The following is a 16776-nucleotide window of genomic DNA, read 5'->3' as shown; positions in this document are numbered from 1 at the left end:
TGGAATTCTATATTGGATTGGTAGAATATCAGTTGTTGGTATTGGTAAATTTTATATTAGTATTTTATTGGTATCTGCCAAAATTTCATCCATCCCTAATTTTTACTCAGAAATTACCCTTTGGTGAGCCCCTGTGGCATCCACAATATATCAAAGTAAATAGAAAAACTAAGGATGGATGATCTGAGGTGGGGAATTTTCCAAAAAAAATGACCCTGCATAAAGTTGCTCTAGGGCTCTAAAGCAACGAGTACCTGTCCTCTCGCCTGGGTTGTAAAGGCAACTGGATCATAGTCACTTCCACTAAGATAAAGGTCGAGAAAGTGTAGTGCCCATGTGTCACAAGCATAGCAGTATTTTTCTAAAATGTGTTTTTAATTTGAATTTTAACTATTTTTGGCAATAACATGGAGAATTATTTTTTCTAGGTGCCAGATAGTGCGACTCTGAAGGTTTCATCTGATACGACTGCTTGGAGGATCAGTGGTGGGTTCTTCTTCTTTTACCGTAATTACTCATGTATAATGTGTACTTTTTTCCAAAATTTCTGCCCCCAAAACTGTGGTGCGTATTATGCACAGAATAATTCAGACAGCCAACATGAAATCGTACAGGGTCGTTCCATGATTTTGGGGCACTTGCATTGATTTTTCATGTTTACGGAACCCTATCATGTTATATATCGTTGTAAAGCTTGAAACCTGCAGTTTCTGAATATGGAAACTGTATTCCATACAAGATAACGACACTAATGTGAAATGCGGTTGAAATAAGTTCATCAAAAAATGAAGAAATTTCCTGGTTTTTATGGTACTTTGGATGAAAGAAAACATAAGGAGAAAGATAATAAAAATTAAAATGTATTACTAGCCAAATAATGATATACATGGAGTGTGTAAATTCCTTAATGGAAGAAATCTTGTGCTAGTAACTGCTATTTGGAAGGTCCTGAATGTGCCTCGTATAAATGTTACATTAGTCACGAAAAGAAAAAGTATATATTTTGAAAGAGAAGCAATGAGCAGTTGAATAGGTATGACATCATTCACTCTTGATCAGCATAGCAACAGCTTTACGACCTACAACTAAGAAAGCCATTTCTTGAAACTGAATTGTACTGCGCATTATATACGAGATATATTTTTTGTCACTTTACCCATCGAAAACCAGGGTGCGCACTATACACGTGTAAACACGGTATCTCTTGTGTATTTTATTGCACCTTTGTACCAGCCTCCCTGGCAAAGTGGTTATCACAGCATGCTACAATGCCAGGGGTGCTGGGTTCGAATCCCAGCCTAGGCATGTGTGTTCTTTGTGAGTGTCCTTTCATCACATCCTCATTGTCGTGATTAGGCAAAGATAAAAGAAAGTGTGACAGAAAGGCGACGCTAAATATCAAATTAAATCAAGGAGTGGCCTTTCCTGAAGACCTTTCCATGTAGTGCACCCTGTATTGCATTTTGAAGACTAGCAAGTCTGTGGCGTCTGGATTCCCGACCAGTATAATCCTCTGTGGGGCTCGTGTGCTGGCCCTCTTCATCCATCCCATCTTATCATCATTCATCCTCATCTTCCTGATTAGCCCAAAGTGACCGAAAAGTGAAGTAAAATACACTAAATCAAATCATATTGTACCTTTGCATCTTTACGGTAATATTTGGGTTCACTTTGGCATTGAAGTAATGATACTTTTTTTTTTATCTGTCCGTTCCATAGGGCTTACATAAGAATCATTTGATACCACTTTTAACAACTAAGACCGAACTGATACTGAAGCATCAAATAAGAACGTATCGGTTGAAGCAAATATTTATGGTGAATAAAATATAAAGATTTCAGTACATAAACTGGGCATATTTACTTATTACACAAAATTAATATTTCACTTCTAATAGCACATTTACATAGTTATCAGAGGATTAAGTTTATGCCTGTGTAAAGTAGTCCATTTTTGCTTCTCAAATATTTACATAAGAAATAATCAATTTCCCATGATTTACGTAACTCAGGATAATTCAGACCTCAGAAGGTGTTGTGTCTGTAAATAAACCCTGAATTTCGTGTTTAAGAGTTTATTTCACATTTTGCAGTTCATTTCTCATCATTTCATGACAAACCATGATAGCAACTTTTCCATCATTTTGATCAATTGCAAAGTCTGAGAAAATACCATTAGACACTTTCATAAAGACTAATTATTCTGGAAGTTATGCAAAAATCAGGGATTCCGTTTATTGTGCACAGAGATTATGTTAGAAAATGTATTTTGTGATTACATAACAGGTATTTTGATATTCTGATGTAATTCTTGAATTTTTGAAGCAAAACTGTGGTAAACTGATGCTTATAATTGGAGTTGAATATTTTGAACAACTTTCAAATGTTTCAATTTTCAAGTATTGATATCAGTATCGGTGAGAATCGTTAAGTGTATCGGCCGTGTTATGGGTATCATCGATTCAAACTGATATCGGCTCAGCCCTACTTCAACTGTTATACCCATACCAGCCGTTGAACACTGTAGCAGTTTAAATTAGTTCAGGATATTTAGAAATATTAGCGAAAAATGCAGGCTCAACTAGGATTCGAACTCTTGTTTCTAGCTTACCATGCCATTGCACTATCAATTGAGATACTTATTCCCGCAATGGTTTAGCAACCGGTGTGCAATCACAGCGCAGAACGGTTACTTTGACAAGATCATGTTTCCATACTGGCTGCTTTGGGGAGGGGGATTTTTAATGTTGTCACTTCTTCACCAAGCACTAGACCTAATTGGTTGTTTGACCGCAAGTTCCGTCGTAGGGAAACTTAGCAACAGAGGGTCACTGCCATAAAGGCGGTTCCCGTGCCGGATATAAGAGCGGTGCACAAGTAGTCATCGCTGGTTTCTCCTGATATTTCGCTGTTGCTTTTTTAACTCTGTGAAAATCTCCAACATGATGCTGTGAGCAACTAGGCACTGTCAGGGTGTTTACCAGTCTGGAAAACATGGAAGTCAGGGAATTTACTTTTTCTGGAAAATTCATGGAGATATCGGAAATTTACTGGATTTCTGGAAAATTCAAAATTTTTGTGAAAGTACACTAAAAATATGTTCTTGAACCAAGAAGAAAGGGACAAGCAAGAAATTAAAATGTATTGTGGACAAACTGTACTACAGTTTGATACACTGAATATTACTGCTAAGCTGTGCGTCAAGTTAACTTTGCAGCAGGTTTTCACATATGTAGACCCAAACGTTCGCACAGAATATAGTTCCGCTGAGACAGGTTCTATCCCGACATATCTGTATACTTGTATACTTGCCACAAAACAGTTATTTCATTTGTATTATACGAGGGGAGAGTAAAAAGTTTTGAGCCTCACAGGGAAGCGGTGTTTGAGCTACAGTTTCTCATTATGATTTCTCTACATAATCTGTATAATCACCCCCCCCCCACCCCCCAGATCAATGCATTCTGTGCTATAATTTGTTTACAGTCATCTGGTAGAATGATTTGTTCTGAGTCTCACATCACTGAATGACCACCTTCGTCCGTGTGGAAGTGACGTCCTCAAGTGAGTTCTTCATAGCAGGGAAAAGATGAAAATCTGACGGGGCAGGTCGGCGAAATAAGGTGGATGGGGGAGTGCGGTGAAGCCATACTTGACCAAAGCAGCCTGTGCAGTGAGGCCTTGCCGACAGAGGTACCGAATCATGGCCCTGTCGGCCCTTCTCTGACACTTCATTAATTTTCAACCTGACAAAAAAATAGAAGAGAACATGTGAATTTCATAAAAATTCGCAGTGTGCCCTAAAATTCAAACCTTACATCCTCCAAAATTTTAACCACCTTGAATCACTCCTTCCATGTGAGGCTCAAAACTTTTCACTCTCCTTCATATAGACAAAATAATACATACATTAACAGGTATGGACTTAATTGGTTTCAATCACTGAGCAGACGAACTTGGAACCGCATATCTGCCAACTGGGCTGTCGGTTGCGCGAAAGGAATACTTAAACTCAAAAGCAAGTTGAGAGGGACTGGAACACATTGCATAGCACGTGGAAGATACCAGTGTTGCACACACTGTGTTTATTGTGATTCGTTGCTAATCGTGCTATACGGCGGCGAGAATGGCTGAATCGAGGTCTCCTGTTCAGTGCACAGTTTTGCCCGAGTGTTACTTTAGGAAAAGCTCTTCAAAGTCAAGCAAGTTGTTTTAAATGTATATTCCTCCTTACTGCAACAATATCAAAATGAGACAGAGCTTGAGGTGACGAAAATGACGCCAGTGCTGACAGGTGTCAGCGAACATTCCATTTATGCGATGAAAATGTTTTTATTTAACATGTAAGATGAAAACACCGGGCAAGAAGAGGCCTCTTGCCGTTCAAGAATGGTGGTCTTTAATGATTTCTCCATGCGACTAATTTGGAAGAAAGTGCACGAGCTTTATACTCCACCGCAATGAACTTTCAATTGTTGCAGCCAAGTGAGAGTGATCTGCTGTCAATGTGTGTACAAACTGCATCTCGGGTGTTGAATGATTTGGGGTTTGTTTGAGTGCAGAATAAGGAAACAATTTGGCAACACAAGAATCTCCCAAGTTTTTCACAAATGTATTTATTTCTAAACTGAAAACAATAACACCATTACATTCAAGAGGGGCCTGTCATTTACTTTTTTTTTTTTTTTTTTCATTTTTTACGTATTCGACACATACACACACACACGCCCTCGTGTTTCGAAGATATTTCGCGATTTATATTAAGCAATGACACAATTATTACAATTTATGCACAGAAAGTCCTTTAAAAATTATATGGTTCAGGAAACAAAAAGAAGCAAAAATACATTCTGCTTGACATACATGTACGGGTTTTGATCTGTTGAGCGGTTGGCAATACTGCGGATTTTCTCATTGTCTGCAATATGAACAGCTCGGCGGTTGAGACAACACTGGCAGGGAAGATTCTAAGCCCTGTTGTCGAGCAGATTAATACATAAAACCTGCTGCTAACTTAACCTGTCCCGGGACTTAGTCACAATAGAACGTAGATATTATATACTCTAGGGGAAGGGGTCATATTTTTACTATTTTCAACTAGATATCTATTACAGTAAGTAGCTATTGGCATTTACCACTTTCTTGTTGCAATTTTTGGGTTGTGTTTGGTACATATTAGGATTAATTCATATACGTATTACTAAGTTTTACTGTAATCATATATTATTTATACTATGATTGTTGATTTTTTGTATAAATAAGAATTATTTGTTTGTCATCATGCAGCACGTGGAAGATATTACAAAAAGCTTACCTCTAATACCCCTATCCAGCAGTCAATTTCTGTTCAATTTTCCTTCTCGTTATTACAAAGGCTGTCTCAGAGAAGGTGAGACTAATTCCTGTATAGGAAACAGTGACCTCCATTGGCTAGCAAATGTACTAGGGTGAAAATTTGGTTCAGTAGCTGCCGATTGAGACCAAAATGAGCGCAATAGGTCAAAAAGTCGTGACTGCGTAGCAGTTAAAAGACAAGCATGTACATGGACCCCTCCAAGAATCATTAAAATGAAACAAAAGAATTACAAACCACAAAATTTTTATTCAGAATCAGCCATATCGAGTAGACGTACATCTTTTTCAAAATAGGCACCATTGACAACTAAGCAAGCGTCCATACGCTCCTGCCACTTTGTGAATGTCTTTGAAAAGTAGCGAACTGAAGAGAACTTGCGCTGCGGTGATCACTTCTTTGTTCGTCATGAAATGACGACCACGTAAAGCGGCCTTTAATAGTGGAAATATCCAAAAGTTGCAGGGTGCAAGGTCTGGGCTGTATGCTGGATTTGGGAAAATTTCTATTTTTCTCTTCGTCGCGTAATCCTGAAAAGCCCGCGCAGTATGCGGGCGGGCGTGCGTTATCGTGGTGCAATATGAAGGAGTTTTCTTTTTTGCTATGTGCTGGCGCACAGTCTCAATTACTCCTTGGTAATCTGTGGCTCTACTTAGTCTGTCTTGATTGGCATATGCCTGGTGAAACATTGCATATATTTCTGCAGCACTTTTCCCTAAACGCCAACAAATTTTTATAGCATGTCGCTGTTCATCTTGAATACTCATCGCGAAAAGCAATGTTATACACAAAAACCTGGAGGGGTAAACAAAACACGTTCCACGTAAATCAACACAGCTGCTCACTAACGTGGTTTTGCAACATGTGACAACTTGCTACGGAAACAGAATGAGTCTTCCTACACGACACAACTAGTGCCGAAACCATAGGCAGTGTTGCCAAGCCAGGAAAAAATCTGTCTCACCTTCTCTGCGACAGCCTTTGTACTTTTAACTTCGTTTAGTAGGCCTCTAAGTGTGTTCTATAGCTAAAATGTAGTGTCCTTGTAGAAATGTGTAAATACATGAATTGCCCTAGACTTGATCTGGAAAATTTTTTGTTCTTTGTCTGCAAAAGTCAGGGATTTTGTTTTTATGAAATTGTAGACACACTGACTTTCGACGTCATCAGTTTTTTTTAAGGCAACAGATCCCATTGTGGTAGAACTAGCCAAGACATTTCCACATGTAAAACAGCGAACAATCAGGCATACCCAAGGCTGGGTTGATAGCTCAGTTGGTACCAGTATTCAAGCACAAAAATGCCTTCTCAGTCGTGACCTGCCTCGTAGCAGCCAAATGCATGACTACAGGACTTTGAGCGTGTCCCCTTCAATTGGTGCAGTTATAAATGCCATATGTTACATGACCTGCCCAGGAAAAAATACTGTCATTTTGAATAACCCTGTGTAATACATATATTTTAAATTTTTACTTCAGTTTACTTTATTTTAATGTATGCTTTACTTTTAGCTAAAGAGAAGAGGATAACAAATTTCATTCAGGGCATTTTTCCAGATGCTAAGCTGATAGATTACATTGGTTCGGAGTTAACTTATGTGCTGCCAGTTAAGAATGATCAGTTTGAAAGTTTTCAAAACCTGTTCAGTGCTCTTGATGCTGAAAAAGACAACCTTGAGATCAACTCTTATGGTGTATCTGATACACCCCTTGAGGAGGTATTCAATTATTTTGAATTCTAAACTTAAGGCTATATTCAAGGGATTCTCTTACGATATGAGCTAACGTCACTCTCATCCTGAGAAAATTTCTTACTTTTTTACCACTGAGAAAGTGTAAGAATTAATTTTTATGATTACAGTTGTGATATGTTCAGTGCACAGTGATTGAACAGTGCTCTAAACAACTAAATGGGGCAGGAAACTGCCAGGGAAATTTCTCTCTAAATTGATTATTTGTTGTTATTTACGGGCTGCAAAATGGCCATTCGTGAAAATGGAATTTTTGTACTATATTTTGTACTTATTTATAAGATTTTAGATTTTGTTGGGTGCTATAATTGTGCTACCCAAACACACAACTTGACACTAATGTACAAAATATGAACGTATTTGAATTTTGACTTGAAAATACATAAGTCATCTAGAGGTGACATAGATTTCGCCTCTATTTCCTGGGACTATTTCTAAAGCAAAGATACTTTAAAGTATTGTGAAACTGGCATGGGAGAAAAGTTTTGCTACTTTCGGCTAATTTAGATTCTTTGTGAATGTGTGCTCTGTTGTTAATCAGCCATTTTGCAACCTTGTACGAAACGTGAACATATGTTTAGGTGCTGTGAAATGGGAGTTCCCTGATTTCGCTATCAGCTGAGACTCAATACACATAACAACAGTGTAGTGTTATGTTTTATCCACACATCCCCGCCCCCCTTCCTCTCCCACTGTATGTGCTGTGGAGAATGACCACCTCTATGTCAGCTTGTTTCATCAACAATATTAGATTTGTGGATGCAAATTTTTTAACAAGTGGTAGTACTTATCATTGTTTTCTGTTTGATCTTCTGAATTGAATGAGAAATCAACTTATTTGAATGCCAAGTTTGGTAACCAAGCATCTTAAGTGGTTGACTTGATCTCACCACTGAAGTTGCTGGGTTTGAGTCCCTTCACAATTTCATCTAATTATCTCTCATTGTCATCACTGAGAAGAAAATTAACGTTAAGTAACAATTATACAAAATTCATTCAAAAGATATTACCACAGGTGTCAATCAATTATGAACATTCATAATACTGTATGTATTCTTAAGATGTTGATGATTTGATTACAGTGGAACCCCGATTTTTCGTTCTTAGATTTTACATTTTCCCACATTTTACATTCATTCTGATCCCAACGTAGTAAAATAATTTTAAAATTTTCCTCGATTTTACATTTTCCGTTGATTTAAGTTTTTTCAGCTTGGTCCCCTGACAAGTGTAAAATCGAGGTTCCACTGTATATGGTGTTTGTCTACTTTATGCACAGATAGGCTAATTGGACCTAGAGTGTAAAGTGGGATGCTATGTGCCTCCATTCGGTATTGAACCTGGGATCCCTTGATTAAAGGTGACAATGTAACTGGCAAGCTATCAGTGAGGCCCGATTATATATACCTGTTGCATGATTTTATTTCACAATATTAACACGTAATATTTTTAAAAAGCAGTGTCTCCCAAATGAGATTAGACGTATCCTTTCTGTAATATTTTGTGCTGCAAAATCATTTACTAGATATGCTAATTAGAAATTTTATACAATATGGTGTATGTTCTTGTTACATCATTAATTACCCAAAAGATGCTTGTGCGGATATTAAAAAAATAATAAAGTAGGTTGAATTATTCTAGTTTTTGGACTTTTAACCACTGTTATTTTTTAAAGAGATTTACCTACGTTTCGAAGGCTGAATCTGCCTCTGTCTTCAGGATAGCTTGTAGTCTGTTAGATCATATAAAATCTACAAACTACAAAAATCACAAACAACAATGGGACGAGAGTACACAATTCGGACACTATCCCTCCACACACATAAGATCTCACGCTTAGTCTCTATAGACTATTCATACACATTGCACATCAACCCCGCTTTACGTCAACATGCAATCCAGGGCGGTCCAGTCCCCGGAGATGAAGGTGGAAACCTAACGGTGCCACACAAAGCCTTGATCGTGACCTTGATGTGGTCATCTGACGAAGTGGAGCCTGCGCCACTGATATCTTACCTGGCAACTTTATGTATGTAGAGGTCCTTGTGACCGACAGATGCGGTGGAGCCTAGGCCACCAATAATAATCCTCCAAGGCAACCATTATATGACTACATGCTACCCTGAAGACGGAGGCAGATTCAGCCTCCGAAACGTAGGTATATCTCTTTAAAAAATAACAGTGGTTAAAAGTCCAAAAACTAGAATGGAATCTGATTAGCTACATAGGTTGAATTAATTAAGAAGTCTTGGTGAGAAAAAGTGGAAAGTTGGGAATATTTAATGTGGTTTTGTGTACCTCGAATATGGATTTTTTACATATTGTGTCAGAGTAGGTATTCCTATGTAAAAAAAAAAAAAAGTTCAAGCCTGGCATTTCTTGCAACTGGAGCCACTGCTATCACATTTCTATTCAAAAGATTTACTGTATCCTGAGTTGTAGTAAAAATGCAAATATTTATTTGGAGATACCTGTAAAACTTTGAAAAGTCAGGGAATTCGTTTTGGCAAAATGAGCATGGATCCTGACATCTGAATTTACAACAGAAGTTTAAGGCAAGAATATAATATTAACAATAATAATGACTTGCAAATCTAATAATGTGTCCATATGGGATACCACCAATATATTAAATATAACTTTTTTCACATTTTGCAGATATTTTTAAAGGCTATAGAGGAACAACCAGTTGACACTGGAGATACGGGTCCCACATCAAGTAAGTATAAGTACTTCACATAAATTTTGATTTGAATAAAAAAAATATGGGTGTGTCAGCACTGAGGCTATTTTGCACCCGTCACACTATACGGGGTCCAGCCCCTTATCGTAACAAAAATAAAAATGTGTCTGAAAACTAAAATTTCCTTACCTTAGCTGAGGCGAAAAAGGGCACTCAGCATAAACAAGGACAAAACACAGGACGACACAGAATTATACTGGCCAGTCGCCAGAGCCTCGTTATTCTGCAGTCCAGGGTGTACTATGTGGAAGTGAGGTTGACTATTGGGTGCACTATGTGGAAGGAGCACCCCTTACACCCCACTTCGCATAAATGCTAAGCATGTCTTTCTTCTTATCATATTAGCATATTACAAGGGTCATCCATGAAAAAAAGAAACATGTTGTAAATTACAAACGACAAATAATGTGTGCAAGAAAATTTATGGTACAGAAACTACATACCTTACTCTACTTTTCCACATATGTGCCATATCCATTAAAGCTTATCACAGCATGACACCAGTTTGTTGATATACCATCATTGCACTCCGTTGCCGCCAATGTATTCAACCATGTAGTGACAGCATCTTTGAGTTCATCAGATGTGGCAAAGTGCTTTCCTGAAAAGATGAACATTCAACTGTAGTATACAGCACGCTCCATCTATGCTCCTTCAGTTTGAGCCAAGCAGCGAGATGGTGCAGACGTGAGCTGTGAGCCCTGAACATGTGCGACAAAATTGAGAATCCTGCCAAGTGTGAGGTGTGGAGTGTGATAAAGTTTCTGAATGCGAGAAAAGTTTGTGCCATTCATAAGCAAATAATGGAAGTGTACAGTAATGTCTAGACCCTGGATTTTTATGTAATATCCAAGTACAAAATACGTACACAAATATGTAACAATAATTGATAAAATATGTACCTAAATATGTATTATAAAAAGGATATGTAACTAAATGTGTAGTATCAAAGAATATGTAATATTAATAATAATTGAGTATCCAAGTAATATGAAGAATTCTACTAGATATTAATTTTATTTGAACATATTCAACATATTACTTATTTGAAATTTTGAATTTCCGCATTGCACAAAGCAGTGACGCGGTACCATCTCTGCTCCAGATGCCATACCCTTAGTGAATGAAGACAGAAGAGCTTCGAAATTAATAGGATTTAACTACTACATTGTGCAACGTGGAAATTCAAAATTTCACGTAAGTAATTTTAAATCACGTTTGCCGCATCCATCATGAATATTCAACATAATTTTAAGGGCATATAAGTTGTTCAAATTAAAATTTGTATTAAATTTATAAACTCAAAAGAGCACAGGAACGTGTGCGAACTATTAATTACTCTTCACATCGCAAATTATTGTCAAATATGTAAATAATTAAGAGAGCTCTTTGTAACCTTCGAAACAAATTGAAAAGAAAAGAAGCATCTACAGAAAGAAGAATTGAATGAAAGTACATAGCTACCTTTGTACTCTTTGTACAAGGAAACATATTGTGTAACTCACTACGCACAGAAAAGTAGCTTTCTTGTCCACCGATGCCAAATAATCAGAAAAAAAAGGGGGGGATCTCCAGCATCTTTTGATAAATAACAGTTCCAATTTTTTTCTTTTTTTCAGCCTGTCTTTTGACTTGTCAGTCAATTTTAGGTGACCGTAAGCACTAAGCATCTCATTTATTACAAAATATTACATCACATGAGCTCAAAATGTTTTTCATGTTTCAGAGATCGAAATCTTAGGAAAAGGATGAAGATCGGAAAAAAATAACAAAATATGTTCTTATATGCCAAGTAAATTAGCAAATATGTAAAGTATGTAATATCCTGGGAAGGATGTAAAAATATGTAACATAAAACTTACGCTAAATCATGTCAGTTATATAATTCGTTGACATTTTCCTGGTATGTGTATAGAAAGGAATAGAATATGTACAAACCTGGGCTCTTGTAATGGCATGATGAATGCTACTTTGCCACAGCTGATGTTCTCAAAGATGCTGTCACTAAATGGTGGAATACATTGGCGGCAACCGAGTACAATGATGGTATCAACAAAGTGGTATCACATTGTGATAAGTGCTTGAATGGGTATGGCCAACTTGTGAAAAAATAGAGTAAGGTATGTAGTTTCTGTACCATAATATTTTTTTGCACACATCATTTGTCGTTTGTATTTTACACCAAAATGTTCCTTTTTTTCTGGATGACATTCATAATTGTGAACAGCCTGTGTCTATAAGCCTGGAAAACATGAAAGGTCAGGGAATTAACTCTTTCTTTATAAGTCATGAAATTTACTCTTTTTCTGGAGGAATAAATATTTTTGTTGTAGAAGAAACTTTTACAATAGATCATTCCTTACACATCATTATAAGAAATTGATATATTCATTACAGCGGTTGTTACATTATCATCAGATTTGGACTCTGCAAAGTATTTTTCTCCAGATTTGGATAACTTTGAAGCCTTTCTTTTTAATTCCAATTGTTTTGCTCAATTTAATTGTGTGTGCCAAATGATAAGGTATTTTTTTGTTTACTTTATGGTCTGGCACACACAGGAGATGTACTATGTAGAAATTTCAGTGAAAAATGCATGCTTGACAAGTACTTGAACCAAGATCTCTGACACACTGTGCCATTGCTCTACACACTGAGCTATAGAGCGACCACAAGGAAAAAAATCCTTGGACGAAAAGTCCCCGTGCAGCTTTCCCTTCTTCCGTTCAGCTGGGGCCATAAGGTAGCATGGTCCACTCTCCCCCTCCCCTCCATGTGGGAGTACGGTGCACAGGAGTCGCAGGTTTTTTTGCTTGTGGTTCCACTATACCAAGACAGCCCCGACTTCACCTGATTTTTCCACACAGGTAAAACAGTGATAGAATCAGGCTTGGTAGCTCAATTGGTAGAGAAATGGCATGGTATACCAGAGACCCTGGTTCGAGTCCTAGTCAAGAATGAATTTTTCTCTGAAATTTGTACATAATTTTTGTTTGTATAACAATAGGAAATTTAATAATCTACAAATAGAGAAGTCATGTTTTGTAAGTACACCAATTGTACTTCAGTTTGATATACTGAGTGTTACTTGTAATTAGATTAGGGGCTTTATACACTGCTGGACAACAAAACCCAGACACTTGCGTTTTTTGTGATAACGCATAAATTCTGATTCGAGGGCTAATTAAATGTTGCAGAAATTATTGGAAATAAGAAAACCTGCATATATCCAACAGAAAACAAATTAAGATTTATTGTTAATAAGTTAAATTAGAACAAAAACGAAAGTTACAGAATACCCAAAAAAAGAAAAAAAGGAAATCTAACAATATTTTTTTTTAATATTGTTAACTGGTACTGGTGGGGTATATAAGCTGTCTAGTAGTGGGTGTTACCTCCCCGGGCATCAATTACAGCTTGTAACCGCAGTGGCATACTTCGAATAATGTTGGCAATCACTTCTTGGTTCAATTGCTCCCATTCTTCTTAAATAGCACGTCCTAGCTCTTCAATTGTTTCTGGAATTATTGCGTGGTGTCTGATATGTTGTTTCAGGTGATCCCAGATGTGCTCTATCGGATTTAGGTCCGGACTTTGTGGTAGCCATTCTAATCGCATAATCCCAACTTCGTCCAGGTACTCCGTGACAATATTCACAATGTGAGGACGTGCATTGTCATGCATAAAAACAAAGTCCGGGCCTATGAATGGTGCATATGCTACTACATGATCTGCCAAACATTCTGTAATATACCTGCGAGCTGTCATTGCCCAATTCTCTACAAGAACCAACTCTGTACGTTCTTATAAAGAAATACCTCCCCAGACCATGACACCACCACCTCCAAAGGGTGTTATTTCAACGAAACAACATTGTGCACAATACACATGTTCACGCCTGTCTGATGAACATAGGTTGAATTTTGACTCATCGGAGAATAAAACCTTTTCCCACTGCTCCACATTCCAATATAAGTGTTGTGTATCAAATTCCAGTCTTTGCTTCCGGTGACGTGCTAACAACTTGGGACCTGTAGCCGGCCTTCGAGTTAAACCACTTTCATTCAGTCTTCTACGAACTGTTCGTGAAGAAACCACAGCTCTATAAATATTTCTCAAACGCTGTGTTACAATATTTGAAGTCGTACGACGGTCTCTTAAGACTGTGATACGCATTGAACGATCTTCCCGTGCTGTTGTGCATCGTTTCCGACCAGAACCTGGTCTTCTACCATACGAACCAGTTGCATCATATCGTCTGAGAGATTCATTGATAATACTTTGTGCTATATTTAGCACCCTAGCAATATAGCGCACATTACAACCACCATCACGAACATCTACTGCTTTTACTACCTCTTCACGTCTCATTTTCAAGCTAACAAACATATAATACACTTGCAAGAAAAACACCAGCAATGACAATGTCAATAATATCTGTTACTATGGTTACTACGAACCAAAATTCGTGGCTCTCTAGACATGAACAAAATAACATCAACAGGAATTGAAAATCAATAAATTAAAACAAAATTGCAAGAAATTGATTTTGAGCCTACTAGATTTTCCAAATAAGTACAAGGTAACCAAAAAAGTTCTTGCCGTTCTAGAGCAGTGATAAACAAAGAGCAATACAGTGGACGGTACGTACCTTTAGGTTTCGAAGTAATCTCCATCAGCATCCAACACCTTTTGCCAACGTTCCTGCAGCTGCACAATACCCTGGTGATAAAACTCGGTGGGCTTGGATGCAAAGAAGTCCGTGAGTGCGTTCCACAGGTCTCCCTCATTTGCGAAGGATCTCCCACGGAGGTGGTTGTCGAGGGAATGAAACAGGTGTTAATCTGTTGGTGCAAAGTCCGGTGAATCTGGTGGATGGCACAGTGTCTCCCAGCCAAGTTGCTGAAGGGTCTCCCGGGTCCTCTTTGCAACATGTGGCTTGGCATTGTCGTGCAGGAACATCACACCCTTGCGATTCACCAATGCCGGCTCCTTCTGCCGCAATGCACGGTGCACCCTTTGCAACTGCTGAATGTAGAAGTCAGCAGTGATGGTCTGGCCAGGTGGAAGAAGCTCGTAATGCACCACTTGCCGACAATTCCACCATACAGAGAGCATAACCTTTTGTGGGTGGAGAGGTGGTCTTGAGGTGTGAGGAACAGGGTCACGTGGCGACAAGCAATGTCTGGTATGCTTGGGAGTGTCATAGAGGACCCACTTTTCGTCACCAGTGAGAAAGCAATCAAATATGGGTGTGTTCAGGTGGGTGGAGAGGTGGTCTTGAGGTGTGAGGAAAAGGGTCACGTGGCTACAACCAATGTCTGGTATGCTTGGAAGTGTCATAGAGAACCCACTTTTCGTCACCAGTGAGCAAGCGATCAAATATGGGTGTGTTCAGGTGTGGAGTGAGCAAGGACAAACAGGCTGTCACTCGTTCCTTGTTGGCTGCCGACAATGTGTGGGGTACCTACCCACTTGCTTAACTTGTATGACTTCCCTATCCCATGCAGGTGCAGTCTGACTGTTTCAGCGGAAAAATGGAACCTTTCTGCAAGTTCATCACACGTTAGGCCACTGTCCTCCTCGATGGCTGCTTTCAGGGCCTCGTCATCCAACACATGTGGTTGTCCACTGCGAGGTTCATCCGAAAGGCTCACATCTCCCGAACGGAATTTCTGGAACCAATGCCTGGCAGTACGTTCGTTCACGGCATTCTCCCCAAATGCCTGGCAAATGCGGCAGCTGACAGGCCCACTTTAAAGTCATACAAGAAACACACACGAACAAGCTGCTTCGATACTTCTATTTCTCTTCGACGCTGGACGAGCTATGACTGCTGTGTGTGCGCAACGTGCCTGTATTACTGACAGTCGATGGTCAGACTAACTCCCGATCGCTTGGCAGGCACGTGTGTCATTTTGTTTCCTCTCTGTGAGCGCATGGTTAATGGTACGTCAAAAACTGCAAGAACTTTTTCGGTTACCTTGTAAATACCAGTAAATAAATATATAAATAAATAAATAATAAACGGAAAAAGAATGGAAAATGTTGAATAATGAATGTTCAATTGTTCAGTACTTAACTGAGACCGTAATTCATAAGTAATTGCAAATAAGATGTCAAATATTAAGGTGTCCGGGTTTTATTGTCCAGCTGTATATTAAATATCCTAAGAAAAGAAGCCATGTTTTGAACTCCTTATCATGCACAAATGTACTGCAATATGTGGTTATTGATATTTACAATTTTTTTTGTTGCAGTTTGTTTGGTGGGGAGGGTGGCTGGAGTAATATATTACTAAATTTTACTCTAATTATGTATTACACTTTGTTCATTATGAATTCTTAGATGAAAGAGAATTCTTTGTTACTTGTTACTCAATACATGACAAGTATACATAAAAATAACCACTGATACTTACTTGCTTCCACCTACCCAGCTGCCAATTGTTGTTCAGTTTCCCTTATTATTACTTTTACATGTGAATATTCTAAATCTTAGTTATGCAGGTTCTAAGTGTGGGTATTTACGTTCTTACATCCATGTTATGGCTGTTATTGGTTCTTGGTCTTGAAAGCCTGAGAAGTTGGGGAAATTTCAATGTAACATATTCTATTTATTTATAGTTCAAATTAATCTTATGATTACTAACTGATATAGTGCGCCAGATGTGTTAGCAATTACATTTAACATTTGTCAGGAAAGTTCTGGGACTGATGTAGAAATAATATATTTAACTCACCAACTAATGGTCCTTGGTTCTGTCAAAGTAGTCCCTTCCGCTATCTATACATAGCTGTAAACCTCTGAAACAAACAGAATGCCTCTTCTGGGATGGAATATCTTGATATCAGTGGTATTTTCTCCCAGAAAAACAAATCGGGCAAATATGGAGGTTGTGGAAGAGCATGGATATGATGTTTGGGCAGA

At 38.2% G+C, this 16776-nt stretch overlaps 1 protein-coding gene across 4 annotated transcripts in view; it reads left to right on the top strand.

Annotated features, from left to right (window-relative positions):
* The window catches only part of LOC145996028 (phospholipid-transporting ATPase ABCA1-like), a 270557-nt gene that overhangs the window by 138486 nt on the left and 115295 nt on the right, over positions 1-16776 (top strand). For 3 of the 4 annotated variants that reach the window (XM_083132208.1, XM_083132207.1, XM_083132209.1), the window contains 3 exons: positions 429-486; positions 6865-7070; positions 9762-9822. In XM_083132208.1, coding sequence (XP_082988334.1) covers positions 429-486; positions 6865-7070; positions 9762-9822 — 325 coding nt within the window. The remainder of the gene's footprint in view (positions 1-428; positions 487-6864; positions 7071-9761; positions 9823-16776) is intronic. The other variant, XM_083132210.1, reaches the window with a different exon arrangement.

This window comes from Lepisma saccharinum, chromosome 12 (assembly GCF_977018435.1).
Source record: "Lepisma saccharinum chromosome 12, izLepSacc3.1, whole genome shotgun sequence".
In the NCBI taxonomy this organism is placed as follows: Eukaryota; Metazoa; Arthropoda; class Insecta; order Zygentoma; family Lepismatidae; genus Lepisma; species Lepisma saccharinum.
Note: the sequence above shows the minus strand (reverse complement) of the source record. Positions and strands in the feature narration are given on the sequence as shown.